Source organism: Lytechinus pictus, chromosome 7, assembly GCF_037042905.1.
Source record: "Lytechinus pictus isolate F3 Inbred chromosome 7, Lp3.0, whole genome shotgun sequence".
In the NCBI taxonomy this organism is placed as follows: domain Eukaryota; kingdom Metazoa; phylum Echinodermata; class Echinoidea; order Temnopleuroida; family Toxopneustidae; genus Lytechinus; species Lytechinus pictus.
In genome coordinates, this window is record NC_087251.1 from 14,971,571 (window position 1) to 14,997,082 (window position 25,512).

General features: G+C 35.4%; 2 protein-coding genes across 2 annotated transcripts; one reads left to right on the forward strand and one right to left on the reverse strand.

Moving 5' to 3' along the window:
* Positions 1-482: 482 nt before the first annotated feature.
* Positions 483-17,475, reverse strand: LOC135154720 (ADP-ribose glycohydrolase MACROD1-like). Its single transcript, XM_064102029.1, has 9 exons — positions 16,996-17,475; positions 14,170-14,307; positions 13,160-13,285; positions 12,434-12,529; positions 11,379-11,399; positions 10,735-11,088; positions 5,895-5,968; positions 4,867-4,951; positions 483-2,568 (listed from the first exon to the last, which is right to left on the reverse strand). The coding sequence occupies exons 1-9, from the start codon at positions 17,303-17,305 to the stop codon at positions 2,525-2,527; spliced, it is 1,248 nt and encodes a 415-aa protein (XP_063958099.1). The 5' UTR covers positions 17,306-17,475; the 3' UTR covers positions 483-2,524.
* Positions 17,100-25,491, forward strand: LOC129265475 (ribonuclease H2 subunit C-like). The gene is made up of 6 exons (XM_064102030.1): positions 17,100-17,605; positions 18,530-18,721; positions 19,215-19,283; positions 20,617-20,660; positions 21,078-21,197; positions 21,616-25,491. The coding sequence occupies exons 2-6, from the start codon at positions 18,568-18,570 to the stop codon at positions 21,682-21,684; spliced, it is 456 nt and encodes a 151-aa protein (XP_063958100.1). The 5' UTR covers positions 17,100-17,605; positions 18,530-18,567; the 3' UTR covers positions 21,685-25,491.
* Positions 25,492-25,512: the final 21 nt, after the last annotated feature.

Consider the following 25,512-nt stretch of genomic DNA (forward strand, 5'->3'; position numbering starts at 1 on the left):
AATTACAGCTGATCAAATATGCTTCAATTACATCGTCTCTGTTTGCACAAAGAAAATGCTGCGAGCCAAGGAGTGGTTCAGTTTAGTTACTGACAGGACATCCTATTAATTCATCTTATTCTGTCATCATCATTATATTTAAACCTCTAGTTGTAGATAATGTATGTTTGGTATATAACAATCAAATCATGTTGAATCAAATATCCCTAATGATTAGAAAACTACTTCAACTGTCCATTTCATTTGGCAGATAATGCATTGATTTTTTGACTTGCATGTATTCATTTCATTTACTATGTACATGTATTTATGAGGCAATTCAAGTATTCCAGAACTTTAGGCAGATGATTTTTCTGTCAAAAGAAATGTTTTCCTTTTCTTTAAATGAATGAATGATGATAATAATGAGCATATATGGTACCATATATCTAGAAACCTTCTTTTCTGAGGCGCACCATTATTATGAATGAGCATTGTTTCAGCATTGGGGACCTGTTACCTGCATTTCGGTACTTAAACTATATAGGCCTACCAATGAAAAATGTAGTAAATTTCTTGACCATAGCAGTGTGAGACCAGAACGTCAGAAAAAGAATAGCACAAGTAAAACATTTTGGCAATTCGTCTCTGGGCTGTTTAAACCTTGCATCTCAAAATAAAAATATTTTGATGACAGCTCAGAATAAGCTTCATTTTTTTTGTGATAACATAGGTAGCAACCTGCTTTTTCCTAGAAAGATTTTTTTACAGTTAACAGGAGAATGTTATCATACAATATAAGATGATCACCATTGCCATATTTCTAAAATACAGCTTGTTCTATGTTGCCCTCAAAATTTTTAAATTTTGAGATACAAGGTTTTAACAACCCAGCCATGAATTATTAGTTCCCTATCGTATTCACCGCAGCTATATTAACGGATTTAAACTGCTGTTCGTAATATCAACCACAAAATCCAATAATGATTATCTGATGCTTACAGAGTTTTCAAGTTTGGCACTCCATTCATATATAGCAATGCAGTGCAAATCTAGGCATAGGCATATTTGTAAGGCTGTTTCTTTGCATACGCATAATTTTTAGCAAAATCTGAGTGTAATTTTCATTGATAAGCTGAGGTAATCACTAGTCATGTCTGATCTCTACAGTAATAATTTCTGACATATCCTGAGCAATTTGTACTAGATAAATGAAGAAAATATTTAGATATCATTTATGCATATCCCATGTTGATAGCATCATGCAATGAAATTATATGGCCTCTAGCCTGGGTAGAAAATAATTTTCAGGTACATAACCAACTATAATTGATACAGTATTGTATTTTTACACTTAATCCTGTCCCAAATATAAACCAATTTCAGAGCGATAATTTGTCAACTCATCAGCATAATACCAAACAGGAGCTTTTAACAACACTTTCGTGTAGCTGATTACAGCAAGAAGATAGTTGGTAACTTATTCTGAAGTTGAAATGTGATTAAATGGCAAACCCAAGTGAAATAGGCTCGGAAGAACGCATTTGAGAAGCAAAACATCCAACCAGTGGGCCTGGAAAGAATAGACTAGGTAAAGGATTGGAGGGGCACAGCACTGCAAGAACACAATGGCTTGCCCTTCCAATCTTATGTCCACTCAGTTACATGTAATTCAGGCACCACTGCATCTAACTCCAAGCAGAAGAATTGGTGATAGATGAAAAGACAAAAGCAAAAGATGAGGTTGAAAATTAATGAAGAATTTCAATTTAAAAAAAAAATTGCAATATGTACAACCTGTGGGCAACCTGTTGACATATATATTGCTGTTATAGCTCTGTCCTATTTTGCAATATATTTGCATCAGTAAGGTTTTTTTTCTCCAATTTTGGAGAAGAAACAGACCAACATTCAACAAAAACACCAATAAAATTGAAGTCTACTTCACTACTAACAACTTCATATGCAGCTCATGAATATGCATGTAGAAGGAAGAGATATATATATATTTCAGGTACCTGCATAATAAAAATAACAATCTTTAAATGATTACCATCATAAACAGCAGACATGTTTCAATTTGTGTCCACTCCCTAGAGCAGAAGAGATAGAAAATGAATAATATTACTGGAAGTACAAAAGACCACGTCATGTCTCCTCTTATCGAGATCAGTTCACTATTATTCTTTGTACATCAAGAAATTTGTCCCACATCACAAAGCTTTATAGCAACTGATTGTCAAACCCAATTACTTTAAACTGTCTGTATTATTTGAATGTTTCCATGGTGATGGTAGCTTTGATGGTTTATTGTCCAATGAAAGGGGATTTGGTTGACCCTTGAAAAGAATTAAGTGTCCAGCTTTAAGTTGATAGGGTTTACTTGCAAACGATTCAAGCAAATACAATCAGTTGCTATTTTTTGTGTTTCCGGGCCTAGGTGAGACTTTGCGATCAATTTATCTTATGCATGACTATCTGTACACTGCCCCTGGGGGCACACGCTGCATTGGTTGAAAGTATTTATAAGGTTCAAAGGTCAAGACTAGGTCTCATCCTCTTCTTCTGTTCTTGAACTCGGTGATGTACCTGTAAAAAGGTCATACATGTAAATAAGGTCAAAATATAAGTTGGAGATGATATAAAAATATAGGCATTTAGACTATTGGATAATTCATTGATCTAGGGGTAATTCACTAATATCTTAGATAAATATAAAAAAATGCTCATGGGCTCAATATCATTCTGACAACCATAAGAAATATTGTACATTGATAAAAAATTCTGCATTAATGAGTGAATGATTTGACAAAATTTACAACAAATAATTTTATAAATTTGCACAAATAGATTCATAATTTGAAAAATTTGTTAATAATAGAATAGCTTAATGAATTTTGCATTAAAAAAAATTGTGCCCACATTTCATAGACACATAGACAGGCATTCATAATCATGATTCCTGGTCTCAGTGCCTTTTTTTTCCACATCACATCCCATGGACATGCAAATGGTTGGTAAGTGTTTTTCAAAGGGTTTTGCTGCATATCTATTATGTCTATTATAAAATTGTGATTTGCATCCTAATCAAGTGATTGGCTGAAATCTATCACATGACCAGACATTTACAGGCCTCTACAAAAAAAAAATTAATCACTTGCCCTGTCGGGCAAGTGATAAAAAAATTTGCTTGCCCGATAGACAAAACTGCTTGCCCGATTTTTTTTCAAAAATTCTTTTGCTCTTAATTATTCTTTTCTGTCCTGGCTGAACTTGATTTACTGGCGCTGCCCTTTGCATTTCTTTTTCTTGACTCTTGTTCAAGTTGTTCTGGCCTTCATTCTTGGAAAGAAAGAAGAAAACAGGAAGGAAGGAAGAAAGGGAAAGAAAGTATAAGGGAAAAGAATAAGGACAAAATGAAATAAATAATGAAAGAAAGAAAGGAGGAAAGAGAGGGAGGAAAGAATGAAGGGAGGCCAGAATGAAAAAAAAAAGAAAATAATGGAAGGAAAGATAGAACGAAAATAAAAACGAGTGGAAGGGAGAAGGAATGAAGGAAATAAAAAAAAGGAAATGTAATAAAGAAGGAAAGAAAGAAAATGAACAGAGAGAGGGAGAGAGAAAGGATCAGGAAATAAAAATAGATATGTAACAAAAACGGGCAAGAAGGAAAGATAGAAGGATAGAAAAGAAAGAAAGAGGAAAAAGTTCAAACTTCAAGCAAATAAAAACAATCCAATCATATAACAAAAATCCTAATGATATTTGGTGTTTCTTTTATATATTTGTAAAATAAAATAAAAACTAAAATGTTTTAGAAATGAATAAAATACGGGACGTCTGGTCCTGGCCGAGTCATTCCGAAGCTTGCATGCATTCAGCGCGATCTAGCCCGAGACTCGGCTGGCGCGATCGCTCGTGTACGTCCGTACATGCGCTCAGAGGGCGAGAGAGGGGTTTCCCCAGCTAGCTCCTTCGTCGATTAGTTGCGCATGCGCACATTGTAGTTCAGAAAGTAAGATGGCAGCCTCCATCGAACGGGACCGCTGGCGATAAATTGTCGCCTTTTGTCGGTAAATTGGCGCTGATTTGACATGTTTCCACTGTTTTTTGACTGGTATGACATTGTATGAGAGATAATTGGCCGATAATTGCAATTGATCAAAAAATTATTAAACTTTACTGTCAATTTATCTTGTTCATTTTCAAAACAACCACTTGCCCGATCGGGCAATTGACTTTGAGAAATGCTTGCCCGCACGTCATTTTCACTTGCCCCAGGCAAGCGGGTTTGTCGCGCCCTGCATTTAATTTAACTATTTCACAAGAATTTTGCTTAAGACTGGTACTAATGACTGGTACTAATGACTGTTACTACGGACTGGTACTAGTGACTGGTACCAATGACTGGTACTAATGGCTGGTACTAAGGACTGGTACTAATGACTGGTACTAATGACTGGTACTAAGGACTGGTACTAAGGACTGGTACTAATGACTGGTACTAAAGACTGGTACTAATGACTGGTACTAATGACTGGTACTAATGGCTGGTACTAATGACTGGTACTAAGGACTGGTACTAATGACTGGTACTAAAGACTGGTACTATTGACTGGTACTAATGACTAGTTTCATCGACTGGTCATGGTTTTTAGATGAGGCTGGCTTATCAAATAAGAAGAATCCACATCACTATTTTATAAAACAAATAATACATATCATTTCACTCAGGCATTAGAACAATTATACCCACTCATTACCTTTGAAACAGTCTAAATGCCCTCAGCTCTGCCTCGGGCATGTTAGAACTGCTCCAAATGTACCTCATGTGGGCAATTCTTATTAATGCCCTGAGTGATGTGCATTGTTTGTATATCATCTTACCTTCCAAGGGGAAGAAAGTTGGAAGCAATCTCTCATAAATCTTGAGATCTTTTTCAAGGAATACACAGAACACTATCCTATCCATCTGTGGATAGAAAAATAAGATTATAGGAGTAGAGGCTTAGATGTTAATTCAACATTGGTAACAGAATGACTGATGACAAAATAAAAATATGAAGAATGGGATGGAGAATGTTTGAAAGAAATTGGACAAGAAATATATGGCCATTTAAAACCTGATCACTGAAACTATGTAAATCTCATACTGGCAATTCGGTATCACTTTGTGGGAAGTGGTAGGGACAACAAATTTGTGATTGTTCTCCTAAGAACTTCTCCCCTCAGGAGAGTAATAAAATATAACGTAGACAGCATGAAAAAATAATCATTTTGAAAAAGGTGAACATTTGGTTAGTTTGAGTATTGGAGCAAATGGAAAAGTTGTCTACCTACATAACAATGGTATCACCTATGGGGCCAATATGGAGTCCCATACAAGTAGGTACGTAGAGATTACAACTTTTTGAAAATCATATCTCTTAATTTCATCAAACTCTGAAAGAATTTAAGAAAGTTATGGCATCTTAGAGCTTTGCTTAATTCCTCTCCTCAGAACTTTACAAGCATGACATGGGTGCCATACAAGTTATCGTATGATAGGCTTTTCCTATTGTATTTGATTAGAAGTTTTAAATAATTCTTTAAAAATGTCAAAGGGTCTTTATAAAACTAATTGTATGTTATGCACGACTCCACAAATAACTGGAACATGTTCTTGAGTGCTACATCAGATTCCCGATCATTTTGATTCACATCTTAAGTGGAATCCAATCTTTGTAGATCAAAATCATTGTTGTGAACAGCATGTGAATGCAAAGTTTATTTGTCAAAAATGATTTAAGGATGGCATGATGCATAGAAAATTCTGGGTTTCTCATTTAACACAAGAACATGCAACCTGCCATGCATCAAGTTGTGCATAATTTACGAACAGCATTATGACCACCCACAATGTTTTGAATGCTTACCTCCTCATGATTTTCTTCTAGCCAATCTCTGACTGTACCAAGGGCCACCCTACAAGCTTCTTCCTGTGGGTAACCTGAAAAATCAGAGTTTGAGAGAAAGGGATTATAAGCACAGAGAAATCTTCCCAAGTCAACATGCTTTAAGGACGTTCCACAGTTAAAGTGAAATCCATGTCATTTACACCAAACTTTGCACATAGATACTTTAGAACCTTAATATTCGAAATATACAAAAATTAACATAGGTCCATGTGCTTGATTTTTTGCTATAGAGCTTCAAAGTTCACCCAAATTGATGTTCTTAAGAATTGCGCATTCAAAAGAATTTGGCATTTTTAGACCTCGCAAGAATACTACAATGAGTTTAAACCTCTATTACTCAGTCAAAATACATGAAAAAGTCATCAAATTTCGCAAGAGAGTTAATAATTGTATTGTTAGAATGAAGAGTCTATTTATAGTGCTATTTGTTTGCAACTTTAAGTCTAACAGCACAGTCAGTTCTTAAAAATGGCGTAAAAGATAACAAAAACCCAATCTCAAAAATGTGAAATTTCAATAACAGACTACAAAATTACAATAAATGCTGCACTTTATTCAAAATCCATGTCATTTTCACCAAAATTTGCAAAGTTGTAGAGGAAGCTATACCTAAGAGGTACAAACATTAAAAAATAGGGGTTCATGTGCTTGTTTTCAAACTATCAGCATTTTTATTAGAGCAAATGTGCTTTTTAAAACACCAAAAATGCGCCAAATGCGGTATCTATGTGAAGAAAAATCAAAACCACTCTACCATTTATTCAAACTCGGGGTCATATTCGTGATTCTTGGCAGTACTGCAGAGTAAAGTATTTTGAAATAGTAGAAATATTTTTTTAAATGATCCATGGAATAATTCCAGTTTTTTAGCTTCATAAAATAACGCATCGGATCTGCAGTTAGGGTGCAGATGATGAGAAAAATCAGCTCATACCCACAGCTAATTAATCACCTGTTCATCCATTGTGACGTCAGCGCGCAGTGTTAAATATGCGCAGATCATAATGCGCACAAACATAACTGTGGAACGTCCTTAAGCCAAATCAATTGGGGGGGGGGGGGGGAAGTGGAGAAAAATTGAGACCAGGGTCCTGTAACACAAAGGTTGGTGATCAATCGTACGCTTGATATTCATGATTAATTGTATATTTTCGTCTATGCAATCAATCGTTAAACAATGTTCTACAATAATTGCTAAGTTTCATGTTATGGGCCGCTGGGGAGTGTTCATCAACCTTTGTTGTCTGACAACCTTCCCTAATTTTGACTGAGTGAAAAGTTCTGTTTTCATGCTAACTGTCAGATAAAACAGACTTTGTCAGATAAAGTCCTTTCATGAAACGCTACCCTTCCTAGGCATTGATATTAGTCTTCTGAGCTAAAATTCACCTCAACCAGATAGATTTTGTAGTCCTGATGGATTCAACTTAACCTGAACCCGACACGACAGTTAAACCTTGATAAAATACACTTCTTTGGTTTCACACACACACAAGCTGATAAAGGGATCTCCCTCAGCAACTGGGAAGTTGCCAATTTCAATCATTCATTTTCATTTCCATTCTGTTCGAATTCTAACAATCAGAATATAGTTGGATAATGTACATTGGTAGGACAAATTGAAGATGGATTCCTTAGATTGGCATGTGGGTTTTTATGAATAATTTCATTTTAAAATTGAATCAAATCGCAAAGGTAATTGTTATGTATCTACAGTTGAGGCCAGAAGTTTACATACACCCAGGAAATTCAAAGAAAAGTTGACACTTGCCAAACATCATAACATTTACTGTATCTTATAAAATAATTGTGCTATCATGACAAATTTGATATCAAACAAATTAGTATGTCATGCCCCTTCATCTCATTGCTTTGTCATCAGGAGCTGAAAAATATTTAGGTGTCATTTTTCACCACAATGCAAAAGCGATTTTGTGTCTCGCCCACTTATGAAAATAACAAGAAATATTGTGATTTGCGAGGGCACGCAACAGAATTGTATCGAAACTTCATTGTAAAATGACTGGGATGGAATAACACTTGTCATTTAGAGCCTTGCACGTAAACTTTAATGTTGACCTGAAAATGACCTTTGACCTTACCATGTGACCTCCGACTGCAGCATAACATGCGGGTCGCCTAAGTACATCTTCCATCCAAGTTTTGTTGAAAAGTGACTGACGGTTGCGGAGTTAAGTGTCATAAGAGAGTCTTGCATGTAAACTTTAACGTTGACCTGAAAATGACCTTTGACCTAACCATGTGACCTCCGACTGCAGCATAACATGCAGGTCCCCCAAGTCCATCTACCATCCAAGTTTGGTTGAAAAGTGACTGACGGTTGCAGAGTTAGGTGTCATAAGAGGTCTTGCATGTAAACTTTAACGTTGACCTGAAATTGACCTTTGACCTTACCATGTGACCTCCGACTGCAGCATAATATGCAGCTCCCCCCGTCCATCTACCATCCAAGTTTGATTGAAAAGTGGCTTACGGTTGCGGAGTTAGGTGTCATAAGAGAGTCTTGCATGTAAACTTTAACATTGACCTGAAAATGACCTTTGACCTTACCATGTGACCTCCGACTACAGCATAATATCCAAGTCCACCTACCATCCAAGTTTGGTTGAAAAGCGACTTACCGTTGTGGAGTTATGTGTCATTAGGTTTGTGACGGACGGACGACATTTGGATCCCTAAGTCTCGCCTTCACCTCTGGTGGGCGAGACAAAAAATCTTCATATTTCACACAAATTAAAAATAAAACCTTGACAAAAACATTTCATATTTGTGCTAGTTACTTCTCAACACAAACATTTCAGATCACACTTTTTGGTTCAGTGGTGACATATCATGATAGAAAATGTAATATAAATAATAGATTTGACACTTATATATTTCTTTGAAACGATGTTTGAAAATATAATAACAAACAATAGAATACATTTAGCATGAATATCACTTTCTTTCTTCAAAGAAAATTCCATCCAAAATATATTTCGATCCCAACGGCATCCCAATTAAGCGAAAGAGCTTAATAGGCTCTTTCATTTCATACCAAGTTAGTCATGGTATACAAATAATGAATGTTTATGAGTGCAATGGACAGAATACTTCATGAGGTGAAAGATGAAAATGATCCATTCAACTCGGCTACGCCTCGTTGAATGGAACATTATTTCATCTTTCACCGAATAAAGTATTCTGTCCATTGCACGAATGAAAAAACATTCATTATTTGGTTTATATGACACCTAAGGATTGATTTTTTTTTCAGATGAAATTTATGAATTTCGATGCAAAACCAGCTCATGCAAGGCGAGTTCGGTCTGTTGATTATTACGTCATTACAACATGCGCACTGCTGGTGCCTGCAGCTGCAGTCTCGTTGCAATGGACAAAATCGTATGGATCCAAAATTGCACGATGAATGGATCCAAAATTGCACGGTTGATGACGTAATTGCAAAATGGGCTGAATGAACGATATCAAACAACCAATCAAATCACAAGGATCTGTCTAGCTGTCATAATGTACAAATAATGAATGTTTATGAGTGCAATGGACAAAATACTTCATGAGGTGAAAGATGAAATGATCCATTCAACGAGGCGTATAGTTGAATGGATCATTACAACACGCGCACTGCTGGTGCCTGAGCTGCAGTCTCCGTGCGCGCGTGCAATGGACAAAATCGTATGGATCCAAAATTGCACGGTTGATGACGTCATTGTAAAATGGGCTGAATGAACGATATCAAACAACCAATCAAATCACAAGGATCTGTCTAGCTGTCATAATGTACAAATAATGAATGTTTATGAGTGCAATGAACAAAATACTTCATGAGGTGAAAGATGAAATGATCCATTCAACGAGGCGTATAGTTGAATGGATCATTACAACACGCGCACTGCTGGTGCCTGAGCTGCAGTCTCCGTGCGCGCGTGCAATGGACAAAATCGTATGGATCCAAAATTGCACGGTTGATGACGTCATTGTAAAATGGGCTGAATGAACGATATCAAACAACCAATCAAATCACAAGGATCTATCTAGCTGTCATATAATAATATTTATATTTCTGAAGATATAGTAAATTTTACGATGTTTGGCAAGCGAACAAATTTCATGGGTGTATGTAAACTTTTGGCCTCAACTGTATATCTAACAGATACACATTTTGGTCTTGTTGGTAACATGGTCTCTAGGGACACTTGCTATCCAGAGGGTACTATTTGAAGGGGGTGAGGTGGTCTGTGTCCTAAGGGGATTTCTTATCTGGAAATAACTGTTTCTGGAAGTCTTGTCATAAATTCACTGATTCAATATTCACTGATACAATATTCACAAATACAGGTAAGTAAATAAAGCATCAAGCACAAATATATACAAGTATTTATGAATGTACCACTCAAAGCATTCTGACATGAAGAGAATCATTTAAAACCCCATTTCAATAGGAATGCACATTCAATCTGCTACATACTTCAGTCAAACCTGTCTCTAAAGACCATCAAAGGGAGATAAGTAAAATGGTCTACAGCTGGGGGTGTTTCACAAAGAATAACAACAAGTATGACTTAGAGTTGCAATTAAATGTGACGTGTACACAAAATGAAACATGCAATCTTATTGATCAATACACAGTAGTTTGTGTCCTTCTGGCATAATCTGACCAATGCTGTTATGCCTCTTATACTGCACACAACTAAGCATTTAAGTGCGACTCTAAGTCATACTTAACTCTTTGTGAAACACTCCCAGGTTTGATTGTAATACAAGAAAACATACTCACCATACACTCCTGTTGATATACAGGGGAAGGCAACTGATCGGATCAAGGGTTCTGCTGTTTCCAAATCCTCCTGTAGCGTCTTATAATCGCTATCCCCTTCCTCTTCTGATGCTTGCCTCCCATTGGCTGAAGCATCCTCTTTGCTCTCTTTCTCTTTGGTGTCCGTCTCGTCTCTGCTCTTCCCATCACCCTTTGCAGCATCCCGTTTCCTCCTGGCTGCCTCCATCTTTGAACGGTTGTTTTTGTTGTGTTCGAGGATTTGCTGGAGGCACGTTGCATAGCAACTAGTTAGGGCTTCCCTGTGGTTTAGGCTCGGGTTGCCGTAGACGATCGGGCCCACTGTGTGAAGGACATCTGTAAACAGCACAGATGAATTTCATATTAGATGTAAAAACAAAACATGCCTTCATGATGATTTACAGATTTAAGCAATGATATATCCTAAAATCTGAAAGACATAGATATAGTGATTCAAGGAATTTTATGGAAACCTTTAATTCCATGGATGTTTATTCATTTTATTTTAGATAGGAAACTCAAGGGAAAGGGGGGGGGGCATGACAAAGCTACATTCCTGAATTTTCAAAGCAATTCTTTATTAAAATTACAGAGGACATATGTAATTATAGGTATTATGTACTTACATCTAGCTGGAAGGAGATAACCTGCAAAAAAAAAGAGAAAATAAAAATAAAGGAAACAAATTGTTATTGTGAATAACATCAACAGATGGCAGTATAGGAATTGACAGACATACATTATATTGAAGTATCCTGAGCTTATTAACAACACAGCTAAATAAAATTGTCATCTGTACATGATCTTTCACAGAATAACTTTAAATATCCTTGTGATGCTTGTTCGTCAACAAAATGAGAACAAATGTACATGCAGTACTTTGGGTTCATTTCTTTGTTGCTAAGAAATTCAATGAAATGCTTTTATTACTGTAATATTTACCCCCATTAATAAAACAATTAAAATGGAAAAGTACTGAAATACTTTCTTTATAGCAAACATATACCTGCCTACATGCTGTAATTGTATACAGTATAGCTGAGAGTACTTATTCTTTCATCTTCACAATGATACGAAACCAAAACTTCCCATTCTATTCATTTTGTTGTCATGTTCATTGATGTTTAAAGGTGAGATACCGGGTATACATGTAGCATACCTGAGGGGACAGGGGGCAGGATTCCCCCCCCCCCCACCCTCTTAACAGAATTTTGATGACTTTTTTTGTTCGTAAGAAATTTTCCCCCTCCTGACAAGGTTTGAAAGGTATGCTACAGATGGTGCCATCAATAATAAATACCTCCACACATACATTTGCATACAGTTTGCATGAAACACAGAACATAACATTGTACTGCGCCATCTCCCAAAAGCTATTGAGCAAAATAAATCCATGGTGAAAATTGCAAATGGTATAGTACATGCAATTACAATAAGAAGGAAAACAAATTATTTCAAATCATCATAACGATGAAGATGATGGTTTAGAATAACCGCATACTGCAGTACCTTCACCAAATGAGAAATTAAGAGAGAGAGAGAGTGAGAGAAGGTGAGTATCTGTGAGAAAGAGAATGTGAGAATAGGAGAGAGGAAAAGAAGATGGGAGAGGGAGAAAGACACAAAGAGACAAACAGAGAGACAGACTGAAAGACAGAGAAAGAGAAGGAGAGGTACTGACCTGCAGTAAGCTTAGCTTCTCCCGTTTCACATCCAGCTAATTTCTTACATTCTTGAAGGAGATTTGAGCCAGCAGCTCGATGTATTGCTCCATCAACTACAATCACAAAGACGTTATAAAAGAAAAACAGTGTGTTTTTTGGTCATTAGATGTTTATTAAGGCTTCATGCATGCCAGGAACAGAAACCCACCACATCATGCAAGAAATGATAGAACCTAGAATTAATAGGAGGTCTGAGTATTATTGGTATGTTCATCCAAGTACAACCCCAATCAGTACCGTTTATACAGTGTAGGTAAATTGATAGGCTAAGAGTTTGTATATAGTTTGCTGTTTTCCTATTTAAAACAAAGGGAAAACCAAATAATTACATCAGAAAACTGAAACAGATTAAGTTCATCATTTCAAAATTCAAATTAAAAAAAGCACACATAACTGTGATAGTGTGACTTTCACTTTTAGTGTCAGTTTTGATTTTTTTCATTTTTTATGTTTGAATACAATTAACAGAAGATGGAAATATACACAAACTATTCTCTTAATGTTACTGCAATTGATTGATCCAAAACGGGAATAAAGTTATACAAAATGCTCAAATAAAAACAAGGTTTTATGTTTTCTGCATCAATTAATATCATATAGAAATAAAAACTAGATTAGAAATAAATGTAAAGAGCAAATAGTAAAATTAGCTAAATTATGCACAATTAAAACAAGAATCTTACCTCCTCCGCCTCCTAGTAGTGATCTATTAGCTGCGTTAACGATACAATCAATGTCTAGCTTTGTAATATCTCCTTGCCATACACTCACTCTATTATTCAGGTTGGCTTTAGCTGCTGATGTGGACTCTATTAAAAAAAAACATACCCAGTATGAGAGGAGACAAATTTGTAGATGAAATCATCAAAAGATTTAGTCCTAGATATTGATGGTTGTTCGCCCCCCCCCCCCCCAGTCAGTTTCCCCTCACCACCAAGCATTGTTATACTCCCTCATTGAACAACTCTTTTTCTTGGGGGGGGGGGTCTACAATTGGGAGATTTGTGGTCTTGTGGACTCTTGTCTATCAAACACAGGGCAAAGGGTTCAATCTTAGTCATGGCATGTTTTCCTTCAGCAAGGTATATACCCACACTGTGCTGCAATCAACCCAGGTAAGGTAAATGCCTGGGTGCCTGGCAGAATTATTTAAAGTTCCCTGGGCACTGGAAATGGCAGCTGGAGCTAACGCCAAGGTAACAATAATAGTGGGCCTTGGAATAGACTAGTACATGTATCTAGATGGAAGGCATTATAAATACAAATATCTATTATTTATTCTAGCAGTATGAAACCATCGTAATTAGCTTGTTGTAATAATACTGTATTCTACATTATACAATATTAACAATAAAGAGCAGAAATTTATTCTGCTATTTTATCAATGTCACTATCATATTAATATTCTCTTAACAAAGTAAGAAAAATTAGGCATTGATATCACTGCATTGCTAGAATGTGTGTGGTGGATGTTTCACCAAATGTTCCAAGAGATGCATTATCTGGCCATTTAGATTTAGACTACAGCTTGTTAAACATAAGTTTGTACTACAGATGTGAGGATATGAGACTTAATACTCTTTGCACGTAGCAGCCCTATCTCAACTGCATATTCTAGCCATTTAGATGTACATGTATACCACAGCTTATTAAGTTAATAAACAGGAGTTAAAAATAAAGGTATAGGACTTACTCTTTGCCTGTGGGGCATCCAGTCCCATGTCATCTGCATACTCTGGCCATGTTAAGACGTCTCTCAGATCTACCAGATCTTGTCTGTACCACCTTGCTTCCTCAGCCTTCTCATCCAATGTCTTACTCAGATACAGAGCTAGTAAATTCAAATGCAAAGGAAGATTATTCACCAAGAGCAAAATATAGAATCAATAGAAAAAATTTTGAGAAGCAATCATACTAACAATAGTAATAATAATAATGCATCCCATAATGAACATGATGTTCCTCTATGCACTTAAAAAAAAATAATTATGTAAAAAAGAAATATGAGTATATACATGTAGGCATAGGAGGCGGAAGCGGGGGGACCTGTCCCCCCTTAAATTTGAGGTGGGGGGACGGTCCCCCCCCCTAAATTTTTTGTTGATCACCTTTCTTTTTGCTTGTCAAATTTTTTACCTGTGTCCATCCCAAAATTTCAGGTGGACCCCCCTAATTTTTTGGCTTCTGCCGCCAATGGGCATAGGGGGAAAAAAACTTGAATAGTGCTGGTGTGTTATCAACACAATATATCCAATGATCAATTCATAAATTGTTTTACTGTGGAAATCATGATCAATTATAGAACATTGTTGATCTCATCAATAACCCTCGAGATCAAAAGATAACTATAATTTAAGTACCGGTAATGTTTTAAATAGACCTCTTACAGTACAAGACATGCTTATGACAATTGAACGTATATCTACCAATATTTATCCATTTATCAATTGTTGATTGAGCAATTTTTGTCAATTAAAATCACAAATTTATGTAGTTATAGGACATACATGTAGAACTAGTACAACCTCGTTTCTTTATCAAAAAAATTCTACCAATGAATTTGAACTTTATTCCACCTTTTTTGGTCATGTGAATATCAAGATATTGAGAGAAAGAACCAAACTCAAACTTGAAGTTGGTGACATTTTTGTCTGTTTGTCTACCTGTCTCTCCATATATATCTGTCTCTCTACCCCCCCTCTTTTCCTTTCTCTTTCACTCTCTAACTCTCTTAATTACTTACTCAATCAATCAAGAATTGGTTGATCAATCTTTGAGACCCTATATACACCGTACATGTACCTTTCTCACTCTTACAGTAATCCTCATTTTTATACCCTCAAGAGCATTCTCTGCCTCCACCTTTATAGGCCCTCAAATGTTTAAAATTGATTAAATCTCTTTGTGCTTGAATGGTACAAACAAGAAGCTCATTACACTCAAAACAGAGAGGTGAAAAGGTGTATTTCACACATAACTTCTTTTCCCTAGAGTATATGCAATAAGTTTCATCAAATAAGTTTTTACCGAAAGGGAAACAGGGATGAAAATAGGTTTGCTACATATATATAAAAGTATTTTGCAACTTTCAGTAACCAATCACCATGCGTCATAAACAAAGACAGCTGAAATTATCCTTATACACAATATATCACTGCAAAAGAGTTCTAAATGACAATACAATATTGCATAAAAAGAGTTTTAAATGAAAATCAGCAATGATGATAAAATTAGCATGTACAAAAAAAATACTAACCATATATTCACTGATGACTCATGATTACATAATGAGCAATCGTCCATGATGGAATATAAAAAGCTTCATTAATCATTTGCTTTTAATAGAATGAAGTTGACTTACTGTTAGAAGTAAACTTTAATCTTTGATTCTATCTTACATGTCTTATGTTAATTAAAGAAAAAAAATGAACCTCTAACAATTTTAAACACAATGACAAAGTATTAATCATGATAAGCAATAAAAAAAAGCTGACTATATTAATGAGTACACTAAGGCCACACCCATATCACACCCACTCCTAGTACCAATGAGGTCCAAACATTAGCATGTATGGACCTCATAGGCGACAATGCGTTAAAAACAGGTTAGAACTTCTAACCGTACTGTTTTCTGCTCCCAAGTATGATATTACTCCCAAAATATGAGTTTTGTCCTCGTTTGTTTATCATTTATTAAAAGATTGCCCATTAAATATATTCCTATTCCTAATTTAAATTTAATAAAATAAAGGGAAACTTACATTTGAGTCCTTTTTCGATCTTTTTTTGGCAGTCAGTCCGGTCACCGTCGAGTGCGATCAAAGCGGTATGAAGCTGATTTTCAGATCACGTGATACGTGTAGTCATCACCTGATCGATCGACTATCCTTTTTTAAAGACCGCAACAATTATAAATTTTATTATAAAATATATATAGAATAAATTATTGCATGATATTATATATATTTCTACAATTAAAAAATATTTTGGGATATAAATTTAATATTTGACGTAAAAATCGCTATTAAGCAAAATATTTATTAAAAAATAAAAAATCAAACAAAATAAAAAAGCCTTGGAGACAGTGCAAAAAACCTAACGATTTGGCCGCGTTGTTAACAACCATCGTAAGGGGCGCTTTATTTATAAATAAAAAAGAATATGCAGCTGTCTATGGCGACGTGGTTTGTCGCAAGATTTGAGACAAATCCGTGGGAATTCTTGAGAAAATACATCAAAAGAACCGGTGAGTACCGATTAAACATTATTAAAGTAGTTAATAGATTATACATACCTTGTAGATATAGTTTTGAAAGTGATATTAGTGCTTAGTTCTAAGCTAGGGCGGCCCAAATGCGCGTGAGTGGAGTCCCAGTTTATTAACACGGGTAAGTATTGCGGTGTCGCCTAGAGTGATCACACCCCTAGCTCCCCCCAAAAAATGAATAAATAAAAAATAAAGTCTAAACCTTCTCCTGATTTAGTGATGAAATATACTTAGCCTTTTTTTTAGGCCTACCTCTTGTTTTCTTAACTTTGGCCAGCGATCCTGATGCTGGTTCGTCAGTGTAGAATCGCCTGAGACTTGGGGGCAAGAAGTCTTCCATGATACCAACTTTTGATGTAAGTGGACCGAGGATGCTACAACAGATGCCTGCAAGATTGACGAATGGTCGAAAATAGCTGCAGTGTTTTGAACGGAGATGGAGCGGCCAGCGCCAACGTACAGCAGCAACGGGATCGGGAAAACCTGGCGAAGTAGACACCACCGAAATCCGTATGGAATGTGTGATTTTGCGATAAAGTATCTTTCTCACAGTTGAATGCATGGATGAGGGGTAGGTAAATCCTCTCTTGAGCTTGCTTGTTAACAGTTGAGTTAATAATAATAACGAGCGCTAGAGCTGGAGCTCGCTCGACAGGGGACTTTCCATGTTTACAAAGTGTAAAGAGGTGACACGGAAGCGAATCGGGTACGGTACTGTCAACTCTATGCCTGTGGGTATACTGTACACAAAGCTGGCGCGCGCTTTGTATTTGGTATCGCGGGAAATTCATCACTGCATCCATCATCAGCAGCTCCGATCCGCTCCCCGGCCTAGCTCCAAATCCAGAGATCCCAGAAATCGGTATGTTAACATTTTTTCATGTTTCCACACGTATTCTTGAATCTTATTGTGAATAACTGATCGCTTGATCATGACCAGTAATTGATTAATGTTAGGCCTAGTTTCTAATGTTAAACTTTTCAAATCCTGACCTGAAAAAAAAATGTCAGGCAGAAGCCAGAAATGGAAACTGGAATGGATTGTCAATTGTCATTGATTAACGAACAGTTAACTTGTTTAGACCAAAAGCTTCAGTCTCAAGTTGAGTCTCTCTACATTAGTTGTTCCGCTGAACTAAAATGGGAATCATAGTAAAATGTTAGAAATTGTTAATGAATCCCCAGATATGCAGAAACAACTCTGCATGCATACAGTAATAATAAATTCACCAGACTAAAAGTAAAACCATCTAGATGGAGTGACCAGGAATTACAGGCCACCGCCTTCTTCCTGTACCAGATGATGATGATGATACTATATTCCTGTCTATGATACTTTGATAGGTCTAATGATGATTGATCCTTCATGATTTGATGATTGAGTCAATTGACTTGTTGCGATGATTGTGGTTGTGTTGTGACTGCACGCAATCTTGTCGCTTTCAAAACTGGCTTGGATAAACTCTGGCAAAGCAAACAGTTCTATAGACCTTATCGCAAATAGATTCACGCAAAGGATCATGGGATAGAAAAGGGGGCAATAGCACTGCTATTGTCCGGATGCGACCATGCGAACGCTAGCAGCTGACAATATAATGTACGATTTCCATAGAGTATCAAAATATAATCGACGCCCGCAGCCACTCATTCAATGAAAATGGTTTTATGATATAACCTTGTTCTCTGTTACTACTCCATGTGTGGCAATATATCATATAACGTTGTTCATTGAATGAGTGGGCAAAATAAGGTATTATTTCATAATTTCTCTTTTCCTTTCTGACAGACTAGCACAGATCAGAGATTCTATGACTAAGTGACAGCATGGCTTTGTGTGTCGATGGAAAATCACTTGAGAATGTTGGATGCGCAGACCTTCGCCTGATGCCATGCACGATAGAAGGAGATGGAGAGGCCAATGTATCTCAATTCTTTACACCTGCTATCAGACAGAATGAGGAAAGCCCAGGCACAACAGGTTTGTCCCTCTCTTGGTGGTGATAATGATGATGGTGGTGGTTGTGGTGGTGGGGATAATGATGATGGTGGTGGTGGTGGTGGTGGTGATTGTCATGATGATGATGATGATGATAATGTTATAATAATTCAACGAAAGTAATAGTGATAATAATGATATTGATGATAAATATGATAACATTAATTTTAACAATGGTTTTTAATGAAATATCAAGAGCAAATCACAATTATATACATTGATAATATTCATATTTATAATATACCTCAATAGAATGAAAGTTTAGAGAGTCAGTATTTTGGAAGATTATTTTCCTGTGAAATGCGACACAATAAATATTTTTCAAATAATATCTGTTCTCTTCCGAACATTATGCCCCCCAAAATTTTTTTTTAAAGATTTTGAAATAAGTATACAAAATAATATAAAAAGAAAGTATCTTATTTGCTTTTTCAGCAGGCATGTTTAGTATTAAATAAAAAATGTTTTCTTTCAGGTCAGCAGGTATCATTCCGAGGGAGACTCCTTAGAGGTCAAGAGATTCCAATCCCTGAGGGATATAAAGGTAAACAAGAAGATATATTACAGGAAAAATTTCCCATCAATTAAAACAATTAATGGTACTCGATGGTTTGCCTACATATTTATATATTTAAATGAAATGGAAGGATACAGACAAAACATTTATTAGTTTACTATCTTTCAAATTTAGTCCATTTACACAATAAAGCCTCCATATTTCAAGAGTGGAGGTTCTTGATACTTCAAGAAAGATAAAGAAATTCACCCTAAATGGCGTAACTACATTAATAAAATTTGCAACCCTAAATGGCGTAAATATCGAAATCGATTAATTTGACACCTACTGATGATGTTAAATTGATTTTGAATACAACAGGCATAAATTCAATTTTTTGAAGTTATTGAAAGTAAGGCCAACATGATTACTCTCAAGGACAGGACACCTCTCTTAGCCACTTTGAATAGCAATCTTTTAGCCTAAATTAATGAATGCAAGTGAAAAATGTTGCTTGACTGACTGATGCATCATTTACCATTCGTTTTACCAATTTTATCAAAACTTGCCAAAAATGGAATCCATCTTACCAGTTAATGTGTTGAAAAATACATACATTAATTAAACCTGTATTTTCTTTTTAAAAAATATTGATAATGAAAAACCAATCAATATTATGAATCAAACAAAAAAGACAAAAAACAAAAACCCAGCATTACCAACATAATACATTTCCCCTATACATATACAGGTAATCTTGTGTATCTAGCTATAGGACTGTACGGGGGTAACTTTCATAAGTGCTGCGCTGGCCAGCGTGTGCGAGGATTCCCTTTAAAATCACGCCCTTCATAGTGTTTATGGCTTAGGTCTGCTCTCGGGTCTCCTCAAATTTACCCAAATTTGCAAGCCGAAATGGCGTAGATCTACTCAAATTTGCACCCCTAAATGGCGTAATCTTAAATACCAAATTAGCAACCCTAATAGGCGATTTACCAGCGAATGGTGCTGAAATGCAACCCTTTTTGCCAAAGACGTCGATGCCGCCCGAGTGCCTGAAACGGGACCCTTTTCGACGCTTTTTCTGAACACGGGTGCGTAGCAGGCCATGTGGAGAGTGACCCCCCCCCCCCCTGGGGCTGAAAGGAAATTAAGATAATTGTCTTTATTAGCAGTATTTGTTTTTGACAAGTTCTGTAGTACAAGCTCCAGTATTTAGGGTATCAGAAAATATTATATTAATTTATAAACAGACAATCTTTAATGACTGTCGGTTTTTAATATTTTGTCCTTTTACGGTGTATAACAGATTATTTACAGTTGGCTGTTATGTACTAATATGTTTTAATCCTATTTTGTATTTTGACTCTTGATTTAATAGGTGTTATTCTGAAAGAGCCTAGTAAACCTTTCACTGAAGATGAGGTAAGTTAGCATGCCTTTCAGGTACTTGTGGAAAAGGATTCATATTCTTCATAACTAGAAGGGTTTATTGTATGTTACCAATGGTGAATGACCAGTATTGTCATATTTGATATTTATAATTTTCAAGTATAAACTGCATTTTCAACCAAACTGTTGTGTTCAAAGTGCTCTTATTATCTCTGCCTAGCTGTTACAGGTAAAGTCCTCACAATTTTTCAAGGAATTTTTTTTTTTTCTTACTATCAGCAAGTATCAGTTAATTATATGCAATTAAATTGTTAAAGAAATTATGATACATCTGATTTGAAATATTCAATATAATTTTATTTCTTTTTATTCACCTTTTGTAAACCAAATTTTTAAATCTAATCATTCTGAAACTCTATCCTAACTGATTCACATCTTCTTTCAATGAAGGATCGTACTTTAAAAGCAACCCACAGTTTTGACAAGTTTACCTACTGGAATTTGGAAACAGCACCTTCTACCAATGACACGATTCAACGAGCCTTGGCATGGACCAATATAGCTTCTGCAGTGAGTTTTATAGGTTTCCAACATTCCATTTCGAAGTAAAAATCTTTGAGAAGACAATGCAAGTATAAAATGTCATACAAATTCATAATATGCAGATTTTTCAATTGTGTATAAAGAATTTGTTTCCTTAATATTTTTTGAGAAAGGGAAAAATCTGTGAAGAAAAATTATCTTACATAATGTCTAGGAATAGTGTTTTTATATATTTTTTTAACATTAGTGAAGTACATGGAGGTGCTGTTAATGGTCAAATAATGAATGCTTGATTAAAAAGTGTCTCACATGGTTTTCAGAACCAGAAAGGGGAGGGGGCTTTAAAGTATTTTTAATGTTTGTAAAGATGTGTAATTCAGCCATTGTCTACTGATCATAAAAAAGTATTTAATGATAAACCATTAATATCTTTTTTTTTCTTCAGATACACAGTCCTGTATCATCTGATAAGCCATCCCTGGAATCCCAGGGCAGTGTAGCTGGCTGTAGATGAAATTCAACCGTTCCAATTTACACCTACCTGAATACTAGTGGTCAGATTCAACCTGATTTCATGATGCCACTGTGTTCTCTTGATGCCAGGCGTTTCCAGCTTACTTCAGAGAACCATTTCATGAAGGTTTTCAGCACCGACAAGTTATTATTATTGGATAAATGTGAAGGAGATTGGATAGTTAACATAGAAGCAGTCAGATATCTGTGCCTCTAAGTCAATCAAAAGCAAAGGCATTTGTCCGATGAAAAAAGTGTTGATGAATACCCTTCAGTATTCTGATACTACAGTATATTAGCCATGATGAGAAACAAAGTCAAGTCCCACAGCAATACTTGGTAGTTCTTAAAAATTCAATTGGAATCTATTTTGTTGATTCTCGGCCATTGTATTATATGAAGATGAAGGAGTCATTGTGACTTATCTCACTTCTAAGTTACTATACCTTTCAAGATGTGAATTGTTTTCCTGCCAGAGACTCTGTAGGGAGGGTGTTTGATATACCTTGTGACATGTAATTATTTATGTCATATTGATTGATAGTACTGTGAATTTCTTTATGATTAAATTTTGTATGTAAAAAATGTAGATGAATTGTGCTTGTCATTTTAACTTCATAAGTCTCATTTTATGGTTAATTACTGCTTAATTAGCAGATGTTATTGAATTGTAATATATATGCATGTATATTTGCTGGCTTGTCAGCAAGCAAGTTGACCTGCCACAAAATTCTTGGAGGATTCTTGTGGTTTCTCCCTCTTATAGTATGCTAGATACCGTAATATATTTGATTATTATTTAAGGTGATTTTTACTCTTCCTAATCTCTGTTTCATGTTGAACCCAATATAAATGGAGTTTTTTTTTTGCCAAAAAATAGCCCTATACCTGCTCATTTGATGTGCCATTTTTAGCTCATCCAGTCCGAATGGCAAGATGAGCTTATACCGTGGCGTGGCATCCATCCACAATTTAAAAATGCTTCTTCTTTGCCATTTCAATTCTGTTTGCTTTATATGATAGCACTAGGTGGGGGATTCAAAACTTCTACACAGAATTTTGAAACTCATTAAATATGCTAATTTATGCACATTTTTAAAAATTCACAAAAATTGCTCCTTTATTTGTTGACCGATTTTGAATTTTTTGCTTCCATCTGGTAGAGCTTCATGAGGTTCACCAAATTTCTACATAGAATTTTAAAATTTTGACTAGAACAATTTTTATGCTAATTCATGCGAAATTAATTTATGCATATTTTTAAAAATTCACATAAAATGCTTCTTCTTTATTTGTTGACTGATTTTATTTTTTTTTTCTTCCATCTGGTAGAGCTTCATGAGGTTCACCAAACTTCTATACAGAATTTTTAAATTTGGAGTAGAAAATTATTTATGCTAATTCATGCAAAATTCATAAATCACAGAAAATGCCTCATCTTTATTTGTTGACTGAATTTCAAAATGCTTCTTCTTCATCATTTCAAGTCTGATTTCAATTCTGTTTGCTTTATATGATAGCATTAGATGGGGGATTCATAACTTCTACACAGAATTTTGAAACTCATTAAATATGCTAATTTATGCGTATTTTTAAAAATTCACATAAAATGCTTCTTTAATTGTTGAACGATTTTGATTTTTTTTTTCCATCTGGTAGAACTTCATGAGGGTCACCAAACTTCTACACAGAATTTTGAAATTTTCAGTAAAAATTATTTATGATAATTTATGCGAAATTTATTCATAAATCACAGAAAATGCCTCTTCACCTTTGTTGACCGATTTTGATTTTTTTTTTCTTCCATGTGGTAGAGCTGCATGAGGTTCACCAAACATGTACACAAAATTTTGAAATTTTTTCTACGAAATAATTTGCTAATTTATGCAAAATTTATTCATAAATCACAAAAAATATTTTTTCTTCTTCATTTGTTGATCAATTTCAATTGTGTTTGCTTTATATGATAGCTCGAGGTGGTGATACAAAATTTCAACACAGAATTTTGAAACTCATTAAATATGCTCATTTATTCATATATTTTCAAAACTCACAAAAATACTTATTTATTTGTTGATTGATTTTGATTATTTTTGTTCCATCTGAGAGCTACATGAGGTTCACCAAGGTTCTACACAGAGTTTAGAAATTTTAACTAGAAAATTATGCTTAATTTATATGAAATTTATTCATAGATCACAAAAAATGCTTCTATGTCATTTCTTCATCAATTTCAATTCTATATCCTCAATTTATGTCACCAATATAATTCACTACAGTGTCAACTGGGCTCAAATTAAAATTGTGTTAAATTTAGTTGCGAGATGCCGGATGAGCTCCACATCATTGATGTGCTAGTTTCTCTTTGAGGTGTAACATACATGTACTAGTATAGTGCACATCTTCAAATATACTGTGAGCCATAAATTCAGTGAGATTTATACCTCATTCACATTTGCTCTACAGCGGCTGCATGGCGAGTCAAAAACAGCCGTTTTAACATTTTTTGTAAGAGCTACATTTTGGTGGTTTGAATAATAATGAATGGCTGTTTTCGACTCGCCGTACGGCTGCTGTAAAGCAAATGTGACCGAGGTATAAGCATAATAGCTCCATGGTATAAGGCAGTGAATATTCATTCTCTTGAACCTTATTATGAGCCTAATGGGTAGCATTAAAGAAATCTGCGCTTGCAGAAAGTTAGTACCTACCCTTTCCATGTGAGGTACAGTTTACATTCTTAAAAATTCTTTACACGTAAATCCAATGTAAATTTGTTCTATGCTCAGAAGCAGAGGCGTCGATCCTGGGGGGGGGGGCAGGGGGGGGCGATCGCCCCACCAATGAAAATATTGGGGGGCAAACATATTGTTTTGCTCCCCCAATAATTCCGGATGTGCAAAATTAAAATAAGATTGTAATGTTCAGTAAGCGAGATTGAGATACACAACTCGTTCTTTATTTCAAATCGTTCTCAAAATGTCTGCTTTTCAGATTGGAATATAAAAATTTTCAGCTCGCGCTTCGCGCTCGCATCATTTCTGTAGCAAAAACCCATACTTTTCATGATTAAATAGGTGAATAGAATGTCCCGTTTTCAATGCTAAACCTCAAATGGAACCCCCGCTTCGCTTTGCAATAATCTTATGTTGGATATATAGCTTGTTCTTTATCAAAAACGTCCATTAACTGTCAATTTTTTTCAGGTCGAAATATCAACATTTTCAGCTCGCATCTTTTGTTCTTTTAGATACCAATCTTATTCATTGGTACCAATAATGCTTAGAATATTAAGCTTTCAGGTCAGAATATAAAAAAATTTCAGTCCTAAACAAGTACCCTTTTCCTGTTTTAAGTTCAGTATGCTAAAAAAAATTCAGCTCGCGCTCGCATTAGTTTGTTGGTGAGATATGTGTCGGTATCTCATAAGTCATATATATATATATATACATATATATGCCTATGTGTGTGTGTGTGTGTGCGTGGGTGAGGTTGTTTGTTTTGTATGATCGAGCGCCTTTGGAACTTGATTCATGATTTTGCCCCCCCCAATCTGAAAAATGGATCAACGCCCCTGCTCAGAAGTAGAACTATGTCTGCAAATTTGAGGGCCATCTTTTTTTTTTTACTTTTTTTTTTAAATGTTATTTATGCAATGGCATAATTTCAAATTTAAAAAAGGTTACTCATGCAGACATCACTTTTTTTTATAAGTTGAAGGAACTCCAAAATGTCCACATTAAATTAGAGGACCTGAGAACTTGTCTTGTATGGTATTAAAATAAAATTTTGCCGTTTTTCCCGATTATTACCTGTATTGCTTTTGAAT